Source organism: Chiroxiphia lanceolata, chromosome 1, assembly GCF_009829145.1.
Source record: "Chiroxiphia lanceolata isolate bChiLan1 chromosome 1, bChiLan1.pri, whole genome shotgun sequence".
NCBI lineage: Eukaryota > Metazoa > Chordata > Aves > Passeriformes > Pipridae > Chiroxiphia > Chiroxiphia lanceolata.
The window spans coordinates 120,406,714-120,425,443 of NC_045637.1; the positions used below are offsets into that span (position 1 = coordinate 120,406,714).

The following is an 18,730-nucleotide window of genomic DNA, read 5'->3' on the forward strand; positions in this document are numbered from 1 at the left end:
CTACCAACTTTACAATATATGAATGAGGAATGGTAGTTTCTATATGTTTTAGTAAGCAATTTATTTGTTTACATCTTTTGGAGGGGCTGGTCATTACATCATCTATATCTGCAGTGTACCATCTCAAACTTACTGTTTTAATGTTGGATGACAAACCATGTTAATAACATATTTCTTGCATTTGGCCCATTTATTCACTGAAAAGAAGCTATTAATAACTTGTTCTGATGTTGAATTTTCTATCAATAGATCAGTGCCCAGGAGTATGAACCATTTTTTTCATCTCCACTTGGGGAACCAGAGGCACAGAGAAATAATATAAATTTCCAATGACCATCAGGAGACCAGTAGGAAAAATCAGAGTAAAGATCCAAATGTATCTATAGTGATTAGCTAGTAAGGAAGCTGCATTATTGCCTGGATAACCTTTAATGTCTTAATATTTGACTTATTTATTTATAGCAAAGATCTGAATTTAAATAGGCATGCCAAGGCATTTAGCTATACAATTTATTCTGAAATGCGGATTGCAATTTGTTAAATGAATATGGATACTTGTAATGGATGAACAGCTAAACAGATGAATTATGCAACTGAAATGGCATACTTTTTGTTTGCCACATTATAACACAGTTAGTCAGAACTCTGTTACAGAGCACTTTTAAACACATGAGCCTGAAGTTTACAAGTGTTGCTGGTAAATCCTTGACTAATGCATGGCTTGCAATGAGTGAAATTGCAAGAAGTAGCAGCAAGGTTGAATCACTGGCATTTTTCAAGTTCAAATTACTACATCCGTTCTGTACTACTTAGAACCCTTGTACCCACATTTTTCTCCAGATTGAGAAATGCTGCTGTCCTTCTTCCCTGGGACCTGCCCTTGGTGGTCTTCCAGTAGAAAGATGGGTAGGACACTGGTCAAGTAGCTGTGGCTGTCTGGATTTAACCCCCAGCTTTACCTCAGGCTTCTTTGAGATTAGCTATAACCCATAGTCCTTATTTCCCACCATTCAGCTAAGGATACCAGTGCTTCCCTGGCAGCAGGTGGTGAAGATTAGGACCATACTGTGAGTGGGGTGATGCAGGGTTATGCTTGCTTGAAAGGCAGAGAAGGGTTTGCTTGTGTCTGCCAGGAGATGCAAGCACAAGCTTGGGCTGTTACCACTGAGGCGCTGACATGTTGTAAAGCCATTGCCTTGCTTGTCTTGCAATAACAAGTGCTTGTAGACATGCCCTGATACAGACAGATGAATGGGTGTGCTTGATACACAGCATCTAAGATGGAGATAAAGGCTTTCATAGCAGAGTAAAAGAGTTTATATTGATTGTAGACATTTTATACAAACCTATGGCACTAATCTTGCCGGGATACGTCCTGTCCAATATATGCACATAATTCTCATTAAGACTAATAGCACTACATGTTCTCATCAAGAGGAGATTATATGCTTAAGTGTTTAAAACAAACAGCCTTTCTTGATGCAGCTGAACAGTCTGAATACATCCATCAGCATTTAATTTAATACAGCATCAATAAGCCCTAGGAGGATGTTTACACTGCCCCAATCTTTTGTTTAATCCACACGTTCCAGGCACGGTAGCATTAGTCTTGTAAAGCTTTGTGTGGAGACCTCTATTTAATTGATGGACACCGAGCACGCAAAATGCTCCACTGAAAACAGATACCTCCAAGGAGCCAGCAGCTGCATCAGAACAGATACAGCAAAGCAGAAGCTTACATCTATTATCCAGGTCACCAGTACACTAAATGGAAGTGTTATTTATTTAATACTTTTACAAAGCAACCCAACAAGCTTCCTTAAAGGGGCTCTACAGATTGAGGTACTTCGAACTACAATGTACTTCAAACATACCTCTTATTTACATATTTGCTTACTCTAGGAAAAATGCATGAATTCCTGAGTCAAAGATTTTTCTCTTCACTTCAGAGACAAATACACATCCATTAGAAATGCACTGAAGTTTATTTTAAAGTGAGCACAACAATACATCTGCTATAATATATACCCTACGCACTTCTGCAATGGATGTGTAGGGGGAGATGGATTTTTGTTTTCCTTTCATAGATTTTGGAATTTTTTTTCCTTTTGTTTTCAGCAATTGAAGGCCTTTGGCAGTTATTTCTTACCCTCATCAAATTCCTGGATTTGTATTTTTTTTAGAGCACACTTTAAACACACTTAAAATTCAAAGCACTAAGAAAGAAAAGTTAATTCATTGCCAGAAAAGTCATGACACATATTTCACAGAGGATCCTCTGCAGTAGCAGACTATGAACTACATGTGATTTATATACTACCTTCTGCATTACCACCATAATTTTTTTTTCACTCTTCAGTATGGGAATTCTCATCAGATTGTATCATTGCAGTGGCCATATGTTAATACAGTATTTGTTTTTCATAAATTTTGGCTTACAAACACGTAGTTCATTTCAGCTGTACAAACCTAATCCTACCCAAACCCCATCCCTTATCTTTCCTTGTTACTTTGACTCTCAATGTATTTTGTTGCATTATGTTGAAGTTTCAATATCTCAAGACAAAGAAGGTCTTTATTCTTTTCCTTAAAGGTTTCAGCTGACTTTGGATGCTATAGAAATATATCAATACTTTATTAGGGAATGAAATAGAATAAGTGTTACATTCTTAAAGCCTCAGCTATGCCTTCTGAATACTGAATTAGATTTTTCTTAAGTTCCTTTTTCCTAAATGCTTTGGTTTTACTGCACAAACTTTACCATTCTAACATGCTTCTTTGTGGTTTTTCTTGGATTTGGCATTTGACAGGTTTTCATCTACGCTGCCAAAAGGGTGAGTATGAATTTAGGATGCCTCTAAGTACTCATGTAATATTTAACAGCATAATATTTTTAGCAAGTGTATTGTACCAGCCAGTCATACAAACAAGTGGGAGGACAGAATGCAGTGGTGACAATGGCAGCTCTGTGGATTAAGCACACAGTGGGTGTTTTCTGGATGCCACAACGCCACAGCTCAACAATGCTGACAGAGAGCAACTGTCATTCTATAGCACCAACATTCACCAGATTAAATAAATCCACATTATTCCCCTCCTTCTCATTACAAAAATCACTAAAATGGAACATTGTCAGTGCCTCAGAGAGCCTAATGCTAATTTACAGTAGGGTATTTACACTGCTTTGGCTTTGGAAGGCAGTCTTAGTTTAAATCAGATGAGGACCAACTTCACCCTGTTTTAAAACCGACTATCACAGATTCATTGGGCCCAAGTAATATTATGTGGGATGCTATTCTCTTCCCAAGATTTTAACTTTGCAAACGTGCCTTTGCTTTTCTGTTCTTGCTCTAATTCTTTGGAAGCAACAAGTGTCTCTTTGTCAAAGCAGAATTAGTCAGAGGGAGGGCTGGCTTCTCTTCATTGCACCCCTTCAGCTGCACAAGGGATCAGCAGGAGAGGTATCCTAGAGCCAAGTCAGCCCCCACGCCTCATCCCTGTATCATATTGTCTTCTGGCCCCTGTGGCTTGATGAAGAGCATGGGAACCAAAAAGCCTGATGGCATTATTTCAAGGATGCATCCTGCATTAAAATGGCCTCTCTATTTTCAACCCCATTTATTAAAAGCTGTATTTCTGGAGATGCAAAAGTACTGGCATTTTAGCGAGTTGGGGGGCTGACTCAGAAATGATGGGCAGGGAGTGACCTCTGTAATGACCAAGTGCAGTGTTCTGCTACTGAAGGCACCATGCCATATAACCCTTCTGGTAAACCCTGCAACTTCCACTTCCAAAACTAGTTAAGGTTTTTTATCCCTGCTCTTACAAGAAGGTTGTTTCAAAGACTTCCTTTCAGATGGTTAAAAAATGGTCTTTAAATTGTCAAACAAACTTTATTCCTGGCCAGTGTACATCCTCTAGTACGGTGTCAAGACTCAAGAGTTCTCTTCTCTGGTTCATATCTCTGCTATAAGCATCTCCTTTGAATATCCCAAGCTATTTTAAAACACATTTACCTTCTGCTATGCAGTGTGCTCCAGAGATATCTGAGATAGTGATGTGACCACAGATAAAGCTGTTTCTGCTGTAACACCTTTCTATTAACCAGAACTGATCAGGAATTTTCCACTTTATATTTCACACACAAATTTTCTCTTTTTTTTTTTTTTTTTTTTTTAACTTTAAAAAAAAAAAGTTAATTTCCTGTAGTGAACGTGGAAATATGAATTCTGTAAAACTCCCACAAACTTCACATTCTGGGCAGAAAATTAACTTTGAACAGAAAACTTCCAGGTAGTGTTGGAGGCAAGACCTGCCACCTGGCTCTCAGGTCCTTTCTCTCCCAGCTCTGTCACCTGGTATATTCCAGGTGAAAACTGGGATATTCCTCATCCTCAGATGGTTCACTCCATGCTGCTCTAGCTTCTAGTGCTAAGCAGGGGTAACAGGGCAGCAAAAAAGCAATGTTCCTACCTATGGGGCTGGGATGCAAAAGAGAGGGTGGCGTCCCTGCCTCTGTAAACTTTAATCTGACAGGGAAGCTAGCCCTGAGCTGTCATGTTGGAAGTATCTTGCCAATTCAAACTTCTGCCAGCTGACAACCACCTTCTAGCTGCACAGCCCACAAGTCAGAACAAAAAAAACCTATTTTGTTTTTCTTTAAATCCCTTCCTGCAAAAAATCTCAACTCCTCCTGCCCTTCCATCTCAGTTCAGGGAGAAAACATTTTCAAACCTGGAAAGTTTTGGAAGTTCTCAGCTTCTGGTCTCCGCAATTCTGTAGTCCTATAATTCTCATAACAAGGTTTTGTTCATTGTTCTGCTGCTTTTATTTATGCTTTTTTTTTATTCATGGCAACACTCTCTCTTTCCTTTGTTAGCCTTTTCTCCTCCTTCTGAATTTATGGCCAATGGTCTTCCCCACAGCCTTTGTATACAAACTCAGTTCTTGCTTTCTCTGCTTCCATGTTTATCCATGCTTTTTTTCCTTTGGAAATCCAAAACTGCTAGTAACCTTACTCTTCCTGTTTCTAGATGCTGCTGCCTTTGCCAGTAAATCACACTTTCTTCCTTGCTGTGGATCTAATTCAAGTGTGTATTGCCATCAATTAAGCTGTGAACATAGGCAATTAATAGGCGATAAACTGAAGTGGCTCCAGTGGTTCAAAGCATCTGCAAAGGAACTACAGCTGCAGCAGTGTTGAAGTCATGCTCAGACATAAATTTACATCTGCTTTCTTCCAATTCTACAACCTGTGCCTCTCCTTCTGGGTTTCATTCAGCTTGGTACACTTAGAGGAGAAATAACACACAGAACAAAAGGGACAGATCTACCTTCAGGGACTTGTGAGGACCATGATCCTCTCAGTAGCATTGATTCCTGTGGCACATCTGCAACACTACCTTCCTATGATAGCAGTCATACCATTGTGCATCTCTCTTGCCCAAATAATGCCTGGCCTATGTCTGTATGTGCATATGTTCACAACTACAGCCCGAAACATATTTTAAAATATGTATTATATTTTAAGGATATTTCAGCATGAAAACAGTCAATTTAGAAATTGCTAGTTGGACTTTCTTTACGGTGATATCTGTATGATAAACTGCCTCCAAACACAAACTGTTCAGGCGCAGTAAGATGTGGCACCCACAGACCTTGCTGGCCTGTGCAGCCTCCCCTGGAGCCCTCAGACCTCCTGCCCACAGGCCGCCAGGGCCCTCAGTCCCTGCCTGAGTGACATCCCAGCCGTCTCCAGCTGCATCATGGCCATGCTGGTGTGTGGCCATGCACCCTTCTGGTCGCAACCCTGACCCACAGGATGACTTTCTGGCTTAACCTGGACCCGCCTTGTCCCCCAGGGGCTTGTGACCACTGGACTGTGCCTGGTCCCATTCCCTAATATGGCAGAGTAATACCTGAAAAAATTAAGTAGGAAGGGAAACACTATTTATGGGAAAGGAGAAGAATATTCATGTAACTTCTTAAATGTACTTGAAAAGGTGTTTTCCATTGATGAAGGCTCTAACCCTGCACTCGCTTACATAACCACTTTAAATTAGTCCTGTGTGCAAAGATCGTGTGCGCAACCAGAACCAACATAATCAGCTCAATCAATTCAGAAGGGCTATGAGGATGGTAATCAGGCAGTGTTTTAATAATTAATTTTTCAATATGCTGTACAACCAATCTCCTCAATGCTCCTCACGTTTGTTGCACGGATGGAATCACATGCACAGTGGTGCAATGTTTCCTACAAGGCTACATGCAGAATGACTTCCCAGTTGGAGTTCCTGGTCCTTAAACTCATAAACAGACTATCATATTGTAAAGCATTGAGTCTATCAAAGACAGGACTAAGAACTTTTCCCTGGCACCATCTAGGCTTGTACTTCAGCTAGGGGCTGAGGCTGTACTGCTAGGCTGAGCAATCATCCAGTCACCTGCTTAGCCTTCTACCCATCAATTCTTAGTGTTTAATTATTCCTTCCAACTATGAAACATGTTTCTTCTTATGAAAAGGACTGCAGATGAATTTAAGGACTTAGAAAAGACAGATTGCTTTCTCTACTTCTGTTTATATGCCAGTTTCATTACCATGGTACCTATATAACCCCCAAAAGAACTGAAAGGTCCTAGAACTGAAAGCTTAGATTAAAACTGTACAAAATTAAAAAATGGTGTACCTCGATCAAAGGCCATTTTCACATCTTCAATGTGCTCAGTGAAGCCTGAGACTCTATAGAGGCCCTCAGACTTCAAACCTGAAACAAAAAATTCTTGTTTAACTTAGCTACAGTAACCAACAAATATTTAGGCTTAAAAACAGTAAAGCAAGAACAACGAACCTACTAAGTGTAGCAAAATATTATTTGCAATGTGAAACTCCAGAGCATTTAAGGAAGATGATGTTAAATTGTTTCTTAAAAGGATTAAAGAATTTTAGAATTTTTACTTTGTGATTTTGTTAGGTACATGGTTGATTTGATTATGTTAGAGGAAAATACTGCAATTTGCTAATGGTGAGGCATGTGATATTATTACAATTTATTCCTTTTATGTAGGAGATTTTCCTGGATTTGGCTATAATTAATAAAGCTTTAGAGGTCTCCCTTCCTTTTACCAGTTGCTTAATGATAAATAGCAATTCAAGTAAAAGACTGCCTTTCCTGTGAGCACATTTCTTCCCTGTTTTGCTGTCAACTTTTACTTATACACAGCTGAAAGATGCAATGGATACAGTTCTTCTCACCATCAGTACATCCCTTCTACAGTTCTTTCACACAAGCAGTCTGCTCACTCGCACAGCTCTCCCCACATTGCTCCGTGCCAACACGAAATGCAGGGCAGCCCAGCATAGCATGCTGAGTTACACACAGGTTATTTACTTTAATCCTAGAATTCCTTATTGTAACTGTGCACCTTGTTAACCTACTTATAAGTTCCAATACTCTTTGTATTTTTTCTTTACTTGCCACAGAACTATGAAAGATTCTGATTTTGTTCTTAAGAAAACAAAGATATTGAAAAAACTGAGAGCAGGCAACAGATTTTATCTTAATCAATACATGTACAAGTAAGTGATTAGATCTCAAATGCAATGTAGCTTCCTGCTATATCATTGGAGTAAAGCTCTTCTGTCTTAGTCTATATTATTCTTTTTATTTGTCCCTGCAATGATGATATAATCCTGGTAGAGCTTTATGGAGCAGTGCAGAGGATTTACTAGTAAGTCTTTGATTCAATTCAGCAGATGATGCGTGGCTTTGAAATCCCTGTGGCTAGTATCAGTGTGTTGCTATGCAGATTACTGGGATGCTATGAATTCCACATTATGAGATTCCTGTGCTGAAGCTGAGACTAACAGGAAAATTTGGCTTATTGGGCAGCATATTAAACATACACATTTGCTATCCAAAGCAAAAATGCATGATTATTACAGAGGGGATACATGATTATTGGAGGGGACATGTTTTTCCTTCAATCTGGCGCAGGTCTGTTTACCAAAAACCTGTCACAAGCTTGAGTTTTGGCTGTGACATGCTGCCTGTGCCACGGGATCCATCAGTCAGTAACTGAGCATCATGTGAAACCGTGAGCAGTTAGTGTCCTACCACAAAACACCACAGCTTGTGACCTCACTTGTCTGAGTCACTTTCAGTCACTTGTGTTCTCTTGCCCACAATGTCTGTAAAGGTTATTAAGAACAGATTTGATTTAAACTGATTACTCCAAAATTGGACGTGTCCCTAGGTATGTTAAAATAAAGTAATGAAAAAAGACACATAAATATGAACTTAAAAGTTCACTTTAAAGTTCACCCCTTTCAGAAGTGAAACATAATACATGTTTTGACATGTTTCAGAAAGCATTTCAGGAAATTGCATTAAGGAATGCCATGATTTAATTTTACTAGCTAATACAAAGCAATGTATCACCTGCACTAAAAGAACCCTTCTCTCATCCTGTCCTCAGTGTGCATGAGCATACTACCCTGTTTGAGCTTAGCAGGTAATTCAAGTCATCTTCATTTCATTGCGTCTGCTGCTTTCCTAAGCGTACGAACCTCTTGCTTCAATCTCCCGAATGCATGAATCCACAACCATGGGCCTCTGGGTATTGTGGGCTTTCACGAGTGTGGTGAGATCACAGCAGTAGACTCGTTTTATCCTCTTGAGGTCTGGTTGACAGTCGTTGGGCACGTATTTGGAGCACTGCTTGTGTACGTTCAACCCACAGTCTGTAAGCAAAGTTAGCCAGGTTAATTAATTAATAATGATGCTGATGGGCCTTCCCTGGCAATTTATTTCCTCGGTCCACGCTAAGCAAGGGGCACAACTTCCCCATCAGTCAGCGAAGATAAAATAAATACGATGCAGATGAGAAAGATGAGCATGGAAATGTGTAAAAATCTTACAGTGGGAGAAGTGAACTCCAGCAGAGTTGTTAAAAAGGTATAAAGACTCTGGATGTCCCTCACATCCCTCTGAGCTGTAGGTGACTGCTGATGCAGTCTGGATTGGTTCATTACTGGACACATAGCTCAAGGTGTTGCATTTGAACATGTGAGGCTTAACTTCTGGGTATTTTAGATTAGCCTTGAATAAAACTGGCACAGTAATGACTGTCTTCTGCTGGTTGTCGTGAGGCTTAGCACTGGTCACGGTTGAAGAACCTAAGATTCACCTGAACCCTCAAACTGGGACAGTGCCTCGAGCTAGCATGCCTCACTCTGCCTTCCACATTCCTGCAGTATCACATTTTGGCTCTCTCTGCCACATCAGCAGACTCCTCATCTCTGGCTCATCACTTCACTGGTGACTAAAGTCTCCCCTGTGTTTAGTCTGTAGGTCAGTTTAGGCATATAAAATGCTGTGAAAGGCATGATGTAAAAAGTGACTCATTTTACAAATAGCTCTTGTTGTCTTACTCCAGAGTTAAATCCTACTCTCAGTTGCACGGGTGGGTTTCTATTAACTTACACATCACTTTTTCATCTCCACAAATTGAATGTTTCTAATAAACTCAAATATTCAGCCAAATGAATTTATAAGCCTCAGTAAACACCACCATCCTGAGTTGTGGTGATTCCTGTTTTAATGCCTTCCCAGTCATGCCCATCACTGATGGTACCCTTTGAGTTAACATTAATCTGTTAAAAATGTAAACATGACCCTATTACTTGCAGCACGTTTCAGTATTATACTCTATAAAATATTAATCAAGCAAAATCATATACAAACACCTCAACAAACATATACAAAACCTCAACATTTCATGGAATTGGGTGGGTTTTTTTGGGTTTCTCCATAAAGTTATTACTGCACAATACATTGTTGTTCTGTGAAATCTAAACAAATGTGAGTGCTGTAGTTAGGATCCTCCCTGCATTGTTTTCAGTACTGTTCTCCAAGCATGTGAAGTTAAATCCAAATGTGTCTGTCTACTTAGAGTTAAACGTTCGTAATTTAATGAGGAACTGTATTATGTTTCATGCTAAATAAACAAGGCTTTTCATAAGTTTAATACTTTATGTATGTGAACAAATACAGTGTTATGCATTAGTGAGACCAGGTTTTGCACACTTGTGTTTAAGATCAAACAGCTTGAGAAGCAATCTACTACTCCTCCTTTTTAATGTCCTTTTCATATTCTTTGTGTTACCCTTATTCATCTACAGGCAGACAAGATATAGCAGTAGCTGAGACTGCACTTATTAAAAGTGCATTTGAGAAAGGTATTTTGATCCTTCAAACTGCAGTCTAAATTTTAGGTAAAAACCACCTCCTCCACTGATGGAAGGCAGATGTCAGGGTTGGATGTGTTTGGTGCCAGTCGGAGATCAGGAATGCCTGGAGGTCAGGCAGGGAGAGGTAAGACAGAGGTAAAACAAACAACTTTTGGAAGTGATTCTAGATGTGGAGAAAGAAGATATGAAAACCCATTTGCACTACACCAATACACTACTGCTACTACAAAAGCTCATGATGTGATGATTATTGAATTTTTCCAAGATCATTTTTCTCACAAAAGAACAAACAAATTTAAAATAATTAAGGCACTATTAAAATGCCAATACAGCTATAGAGGCACCAGAAAACTAATCCCCCTTGGAAAATGAAGGTTGTATTTTTTGGTTTTATCTTGAGGTGGGATACTTCAGGCTTGCAGCAATGCATGGTTTTTTATGGGAAACAGGTGGCAGTCTTTTTTTCAGACAAGGGCACTTATCAGCAATTGGTGGCAAAAAGATGAGTTATGAAGCCTAATTGCTGGCTGGATTTGCCATTTACAGTGCTTTTTTCTTAAGACATAAAAACATTAAGGGATAACTTAACCATAGAACAAGTTTTAAAGTATACACTAAGGCACAGACAGGACCAAGGTACTACCAAAAGGATGTCACTCTCAGCAACCAAGGCCTTATGGCTTCATTTCTAAATGAGCTAATGAGGCAAATGAAAATGTTCTAACTTCTGCAGGAGGATTTCTTGCCTTGTTCTGTACAGAAATCCTGGCCCCCATTCCTGCAGGGAGTGCAAGCTGGGATGGGACAGATGTCTGAGCAGTTCAAGAGAATGACAGAAAATGCTGAAGGGCTACCTGAACATCTCACTCCCTGAGCGATGAGACCCCACATGAAGTTGGCGCAGTATTCACACCAGTGCGGACCTCGAAATGTATGGACCTGTAACACAAATGGGAGTGGGAGAAAGAAACGGGGTCATTGGGAGGCAGATGGTCTGACAGATGGAACAACTGAAATGGATAAACAACAGAAGACTCAGTAGGAGTAAATCTTTAGCACACAGTGCCCACATCCTTCCAAAGTCTAGATGAAATAAACCATGGGAACAGAAATTTGCTTTGATCTTGTAGTTTATCTTTCAATAGGCTTAACATTAAAGAGAACTGGGCTGTGTATGACACTGAAAACAAATCATTTTTGCTAGCTGACATTCTAACTATAGGGGAGGTGAGGAAGCCAGGATTAAAAAAGTAAAACTAATAATCCAAGGAACTGTAGATAAAAGCAAATGACACCCTTCCTCACTTGAGTAAGTAAATTGAACTCACATAGGGAAAAGATGTCAGTAGACTCTTTTTCAGCAGACCAAAATTCATTTTGCTACAGTCCACATGTGAGTAAATAAGGAGGAATAAAATGACCTGTGTGCTGACAGAACCCACAGCCGGGTTTTGCACACCACCGCTGCTTCCAACACTGCTTTTCTAAAGGCTATAGCGGAAGACCTTTTTATTTAAGATGTGTGTTCTGGTAAAGTAAGCATTTCATTTTCATTGAAACAAAGAGTAAATAGTGAGGTCCATGCCCATGTGAATGGACACAATATGAGCTAGTTCTAGCCAGAGACTTAATTGAGCCTAACAAAACATAAATCATGCACACTCTGGCTGCTAACGTGTCCTTTTATTTCTCTCTGCTCTTGTTTACCCATTGGGTGAATGGCTGAAAGGCCACTTCCACCCCCTGGGATGGGGAAAGATGCTCTCTGCTTTCCATAGAGTAAAAAAATGGTCATTGCCCTTTTCAGATAAACTGTGAAGTTTTAGGCCAAGCATTTGGCTTGCTAACGTTTTTGCTCCATTTGTGTGCAGAATCACACTTACACAAGCCTGTACTCTTGAGTCCAGGAAGATGAAGTATTGCGATTTTAATACAGATGTTTTTATCTCTTTTTGATTTTGAGATAAAAACATGAGCCTGACTACAAATGGCTTCTGACCAACTACTCAGTCAAATGATTGCGTGAATAAACTTAAAGCAATAGTAATTCTTCCTCCCTTTTGGCAGTGAAAGGTCAAAACTGGAATGTCTGACTGGTCATGATTATTTTTTGAAGTGGTATTTTACCTCTCAGAAAAATGTGTATATCTGTGAAGCAAGACTTTGCAACAAAGTTTGAGATAGATATATTACTAAATATAGCCATATACTACTTTCTCATTTCATTTTTATTTTGCAGAGTGGGTAGCATGAATTTCAGACATGGCTTTTTGTGGTGGTAAACAGCTGTACATAACATCAGCTGGTGACCTGAGTTTCAGTCACATGCACTGTGTGACCTTCAGTGGATACAAAACTACAGATACTACTAATTATGCTTGCATCTTTACCATTTTTAGACTGAAAGCCACATAATTAGTAGGTCTGCACCTGCACTTAATTGTGGGCGAAAATCATCTGCTGTGGGAAGATAGCTAACTGTGCCTTCTGCTTTGCAGCAGCATACAAAAGCTAACCTTGTGAGAAGGGCTGTAAAAGCTCAGTCAGGGCTTCTAAAAACACACCATTTCAAATATAAAGTCCATTGCAGTTGCTAGGATATTTGGGGCCTACTTGCACACTTTACATAAAGCTTATTTCAGCTGATCTTGCTGTGGCTTATTTCGAAAATGGTAGCTGATTATTCCTTGATCTCTCCTGTCATTAACTGGAAAGTCATCAATGCTGGCTGAGGGCTCCATTTCAGAAGTGCTGACAGCGCGCCCTTCCCTTGTTCCGTTCAGCTTGGTGGCCCTCAAAGGTTGAGTTCTCTTTATTCATTCACTTCAATTTTTCACGGATCTGCATTTTAGCTCAAATGGCAAGTCTCCAGCTGAAATACCCTGTGAAAAGCTTGGTGGTTTCTGGCCAAGTTGAAACTAACTGAAAAAAAGGGAGAATTTCAAAAGTTTCTAGATGAAGGTGCAAAAAGTCTCTTAAGATGCAGTTTTGAAGTAAGTCTCTTATGGTTTGACGTTAATTTTAAAGAAATAATGGAGGAATTCTGTTCTTAGGTACACTTTTGAATGGTAAATGGGAATTTTGCCTGCAAGATTGGCCTTATTTCTGTTTTAAACAGTGAGATGTAACAGCAGGTCTTAGGTTTTTGAGATGCGGTTTTAGGTTTTGCCCCATCCTTTGTAGCTGCATCATTATGAATGGACTGGGCTTAGATTTTTTTGAAATATGATCAAGAGTTATTTATTGCTGGTCCCAACCCCATCCTGCCATCTCAGGAGACCTCTCTCCTGAGGTGCACGGAAAACATAGGCTTGGGCTGCTTGAGCTACAGTTGACACATAATTCCAATTTTTAAAAGAATTTACATGGAACTATTTCTACAAATAAGCTAAAATCATGATGTTTCAGATGATACACTGAAATTTTCTTGTTCCATCTTTCAGCCTCTTTCAATAAAAAGTTGTTTCTTACATCCATGTCTCTTCTCTGCTGGTCAGTCTCACACGACACTACATTGCATGTCTCTTCTTGTTTCCTTCCTGTACTCTCACTTTTGCCCCTTCACCCATCTGGTGCTCTTTTTTTTTAAATGGTGGCATTCCCCCAGTGGGTGCTACCATATTGACTTCTAGTTTGTGTCTGAGTTGTCTTCACAGAGGGAGAAACTGAGACCAAATTTAAGGAGTGCTAGTACGGTGGCAAAACAAAGTTATACCTTAAGCAATATTGCAGAAATGGACGAAAAAATTGCCTTGAATTGAAACACGTTTTTTATTGGCATTATATAGTGTTGTTTCTGAGAAAATTTTGTTGTTTATGTGGTTGGGTTTGAAGACTTTTCTATTTGCCTCCAGAGAAGATTTTTTTACAGACTTTCGCCTGAATATAGGCACATTTGCACTCTCCTGTGGACTCCTGCCATTTGCAGGGAAGAAAAGCTAACTCTGCTGTTATTTTTGTTTAAATGAATACACATAATTTTCATGATGTATGTAAAAAATGTCTCCCCAAACCCTTTGTCTCACAGAAGCAGTATTATCTGCAGTGCTTAACACAAGGGGAAATTTATCCCAGAGCCTACTCTCTCCCAGCAGATCTGACTTGTCTGTAATCAGCTGCCTTTGCTCTACTAGCCTGCCTGCAAATGGGATTTGCCCATTCTATAGTGGCAAACAGGCACAGCATTGTGGAAAATGCACATTATGCTGCTGTATTCGCTCACTTAAAGCAGCACAGAAGCCCTCTCATGAATTCCCAGCATAGAACAAAGAGCGTGGAGCATCCCCAAACTCCATGCTGCTGCCCTCAGGCAGAAGGTTGACTTCACCACCAGCTGGGACCCCACTGAAGTTGGCAGGTAAAGCTCATCTGAAAGAGCCTCCTGGATCCTAACACATGAGGACTTTGTGATCCAGTTAGGCTGATACCCACATAGCTAGAGAAATACCTCTGTGTTTTTCTAAACAGGGCTTCAGAGATTTATTCTCTTTCCTGAATTACGGTATGTCTACACTGGCTTATGCAAAGTTGTCCCGCCAGACAGACGCCAGCTCCAAACCTAAATCCATGTGGTGTGCTCAGGATGAACCCAGCTTAACAAATCAGCCTGGATACTTAATCTTTTTTTGGTCATTTGCTGTGAGTGTCTTGAAATTTGGAAGAGGCTGAATGAGAAAGCATGGATACTCAGAAGGGCATAACCTGGTGCCCCCATGCTCCAAACTTCAACACCACTTTACAATTTTTGTATTAGTTTGGCAAGGATGGAGGGAGAGCCGTTCTTGCACTGAATTTGTGCCTTTAATCTGTTCTTCCTTTTGTTCCTTCTCTCTTCCAGTAGGTGTAAGATCTACAAAAATCTCATCAACTTCACTAAAAATGTGCCCTTCATTTTTAAGATTCTTCAAGGCTAAAGGACAATTCATGAAGAATTGCCTATGACAAGATTATGAGGGACAGTCTGACATGTAACCTTTATCTCTAGGAACTGAGATGAATGATACAATACATGTCAGTATTCACCTAAAAATGGGGAAGACAACTTTTTGAATGTCTGCAAAATAGCACTGTCCTTCAGATAAATCCTATACCATTATAGCTTGAGTGCTGGCAAAAGCCATTAAGAACTTTGCCCCAAGACCCATAAAGCCATTCTTTTCTAAATAATTTCTTAACTCTTTTATGCAATGAATATGGAATATATAAAAGATATTAGCCTTCAATTTAGACGTTTTAAATCTAAATACTCTATTCTGAATATACTATCCACATTTTTTGTTCAACAACTAGACATGCTCTAATATATTCCTTTGGAAAACTAACTGTATTTGCATAGTGAACATATTTGTTCATTAAGCAAATGTAACACTTTTGATTGACCTTTCTGGGCAATTATTTTAAAAATGCTTGTTCCCTAAGGTTTGTTATTGCCCTTACTAGGCTGCTGTCAAGCCTTTGAATACATTTCTATTTTAATCATGTGATTTTCCATTTAAACTATGACTCTCTTGAAACAGAAAGGAACAGAGACTGTACAACAGTTAGATTGTGCAAATGCAAAGTTAACTGGGCACATGTCCAGTTATAAATCAAAGCCAAAACAAGGGAAATTTTGAAGAGGAAAGAATGCATGGGTCAAAGTGGAAAAAAGTCTCAGTCATGAGAAAATACTTTCTAGTTAAACTAAAATAGTTTTGATATTAAAATGATAATGAGGGCAAAACCCAGAAAGAATGAAATCTGGCTTAATCAAGCAAGAAAACACAGAGTATTTCCTCTATTTCCTTCAGTGCCGATCAGAGAGATAAATATTGACTTTTCTGTAGCTTGGGTCAAGGAAGGGGAATGAGAAAAGGGATGCTATGATTCGCTTTGCCCACTAATATTAAATTATTGATTTGCCAACTACAGCAGAAGTACTGCAGAGGAGAGCCATGTATGCACAGCAGAATATGTAGAAAAATAAGAAGTGAAACTCTTTTTGCTAACTGAAATAATTTTAATCAGTGTTTCTTCATTTTTGACAGGCTCTAGACGAATATCAGAAAATTATTGTTTTGCTAATGAGTGGAACTATTCTGACAGTGACCCAGATCAGCATCCTCAAGGAGCTTTAACTAAACTGAGGTTTCAAAGCTGAGATACATTCCTTTCTTGTGTTGTTACTGCCTCTTATTCTCGATGCTTATCCCGATAAGCATCAAACCGCAATTTGACAGCATTAGATACGGTAACTGGCTGGCACACTCTGAAACCATCACAGTCCTTTTGGCAAAACATTTTAATACAAGCTGCCTGGAAAGTCTGTTTCCAAAGCTGAGTCACTTCCCTGCTGCAGTCTGCCAGAGACAGCCGTTGGGGAAAAGATCCCTAAGAATCTGATTTTGTATGTATAAGACAGCAAAAAGATGATCCATTTAAACATCCCTGTGTTTGTCCAGAGATTTGTTTTAGTCTGACAAGCAAACACAAGCTCACATCATATAGCTCAGTGAGACTCTGAGAGCATTTCCTTAGTATATGGTGGTGGAACAAAAGCTGGGAGACAATACCCACTGCTGTGTTTTGCTTCACTGTTAGGAGCACCCAAGCCCCCTCAACTTCTGAAAATAGAAATGGTCCAAAATGCTTTTTGATAAAATGCTACTGGTTTCTGATAATAGCTAGATTTTTAAAAGGGGCCTTTTTCTTAATGAAAAGTACATACACATTTAAGATAAAGACAACCAACATGAAGTACTTTGTTTCTGAATAAAAAAGAACCCCAAATCTGGGAAAAGAACTAAATTGCCGGTCAAGTAGTACAGTGAGCAGCAAAACTATTATTTGGATTAAGTCCCTATATAAAGCATACTAAGAATGCAGTTAAGAGAACTTAAAATAAAAAGAAAAATGCATTTTTTCAACACCTTTCTTAGAGCTAGTATAAATAGGTGCGTGCAAAACTCATCACAGCAAAAAACCAAAATGTGAGGCATCTCAACAGAACTTTTTAACTGAAAATGATAGGAAGGCATGCTTACCTTAAAATTGTGTGCTTTTTCATAGTTGAAGTGGTTGTCGTTTTGAGTTAAGGCTGCTCTTCTGACCAAGGAGGTGATCTGTGAATAGGCAAAGAGTTTCAGAGGTTGCCACAAAAGTGCCCCCTTTACTCCCACCTTCACCCCCAGGGCCACGGCCAGGAGCTCTTGGCGCTTCCTTCCTCGTTTCGACTTGTGAACAACAGCACAGTTTTTCTCATTTTCCAGCCACAGATCCTCTGAGAACATAGCGCTGGGATCCCAAATCTTTTCCCTGTCTTCCTTGGCGCCAGGGAGCCTGACTGTAGTCAGCACAGTACAGTTTGTCCAACTGCTTCTGATGTTAGACAGCAGATTTGAAGCAGCTGCAGCCCATTCTGCAGAGACCTCTGGCATGTGACTTGAATGGGCCGTCTTGGGGGACGGAAGGAGCTTCTGCATCTGAATAAGTAACGGCCTGTGCCGTGTGATTTCTTAAGGCAGATGTGTCTCTCGAACAATAGCACGAATTCATACACTGAGCAGCCTCCCCCGCTGCCCTGCCCGAGCGGTGGTCTCCAACCAGGTGCTACCAGCTGGGGGGACACAGCATTACAGCTTCACCCCGAAAGGCATTTCCAGAGACAGATCACTTCAACTCTGCAGTGTGTTAAAAATGAACAAACAAACAAACAAAAAGCCCCTGGAAAGCCCACACAACTGAATCTGATGCTGCATCCAATTACACTCAGACTCTGAGACTTATCAGCCAGCAGTCTGCATGCCAGCAGATTAAGCCTTTAAAACCATGATGACTGTTTAATCTTACAGGGCAAAAAAAAAAATCTTTTTTTTTTCTTTTTCCTTTTCATATCCCATACAAGGGGAAAAATCCAGTAACACATTAATAGCACTTTTATGCCATGTTTTAAACTAAGCATTTTGTCAGCGTGCACTTTAGTAGCACTGAGGTAGCTCACTGTCAGGGAAAGGTGAAAGCTCAGCTGGGACTATGCAGGCTCAGAAGCCCTGGAGCCCTGTGGCTTCTGTGAAGGTAGCAGAGGAACTTCACACTGATGTAGGAAGCCCACATGCACAGCCCTGCTAGCAGAACAAGGTCGTACTTTCTCTTGTTACCTGAATCTATAGATTTTGGGGGGAACTGATTTCTAGTTAAAGCCTAGGCACAGGAGGTATCAGAAGCCTGACCAGTCTGTGCCACACCTTTCAGCGTTACTTTGGACATGTGATCCACTTCTTTAAAGGCAGGTAGTTCCCCATCTCAGGACACAGATGTGTGATATTGAGAATTCCCCGGGAAGCACATTCAGTGTTCTCTTCCCACTAGTTTCCTTCCCTCCAGCTTCTACTCCTCTACTGAATATGCCAATTTTCCATCCATAAGAGGAGGATAGTAGTTACCTGCTCGGCAGAGCACTGTGAGATTTAATTTTCTAAAGTGTGCCGAATGCTCGAGGTGCTG

General features: G+C 40.0%; 1 protein-coding gene across 1 annotated transcript in view; it reads right to left on the bottom strand.

Annotated features, from left to right (window-relative positions):
• The window catches only part of CHN2 (chimerin 2), a 162,274-nt gene that overhangs the window by 6,696 nt on the left and 136,848 nt on the right, over nt 1-18,730 (bottom strand). Inside the window, exons 7-10 of the mRNA XM_032695241.1 lie at nt 17,272-17,349; nt 11,104-11,188; nt 8,567-8,740; nt 6,687-6,764 (exon numbers count right to left, since the gene is read on the bottom strand). Coding sequence (XP_032551132.1) covers nt 6,687-6,764; nt 8,567-8,740; nt 11,104-11,188; nt 17,272-17,349 — 415 coding nt within the window. The remainder of the gene's footprint in view (nt 1-6,686; nt 6,765-8,566; nt 8,741-11,103; nt 11,189-17,271; nt 17,350-18,730) is intronic.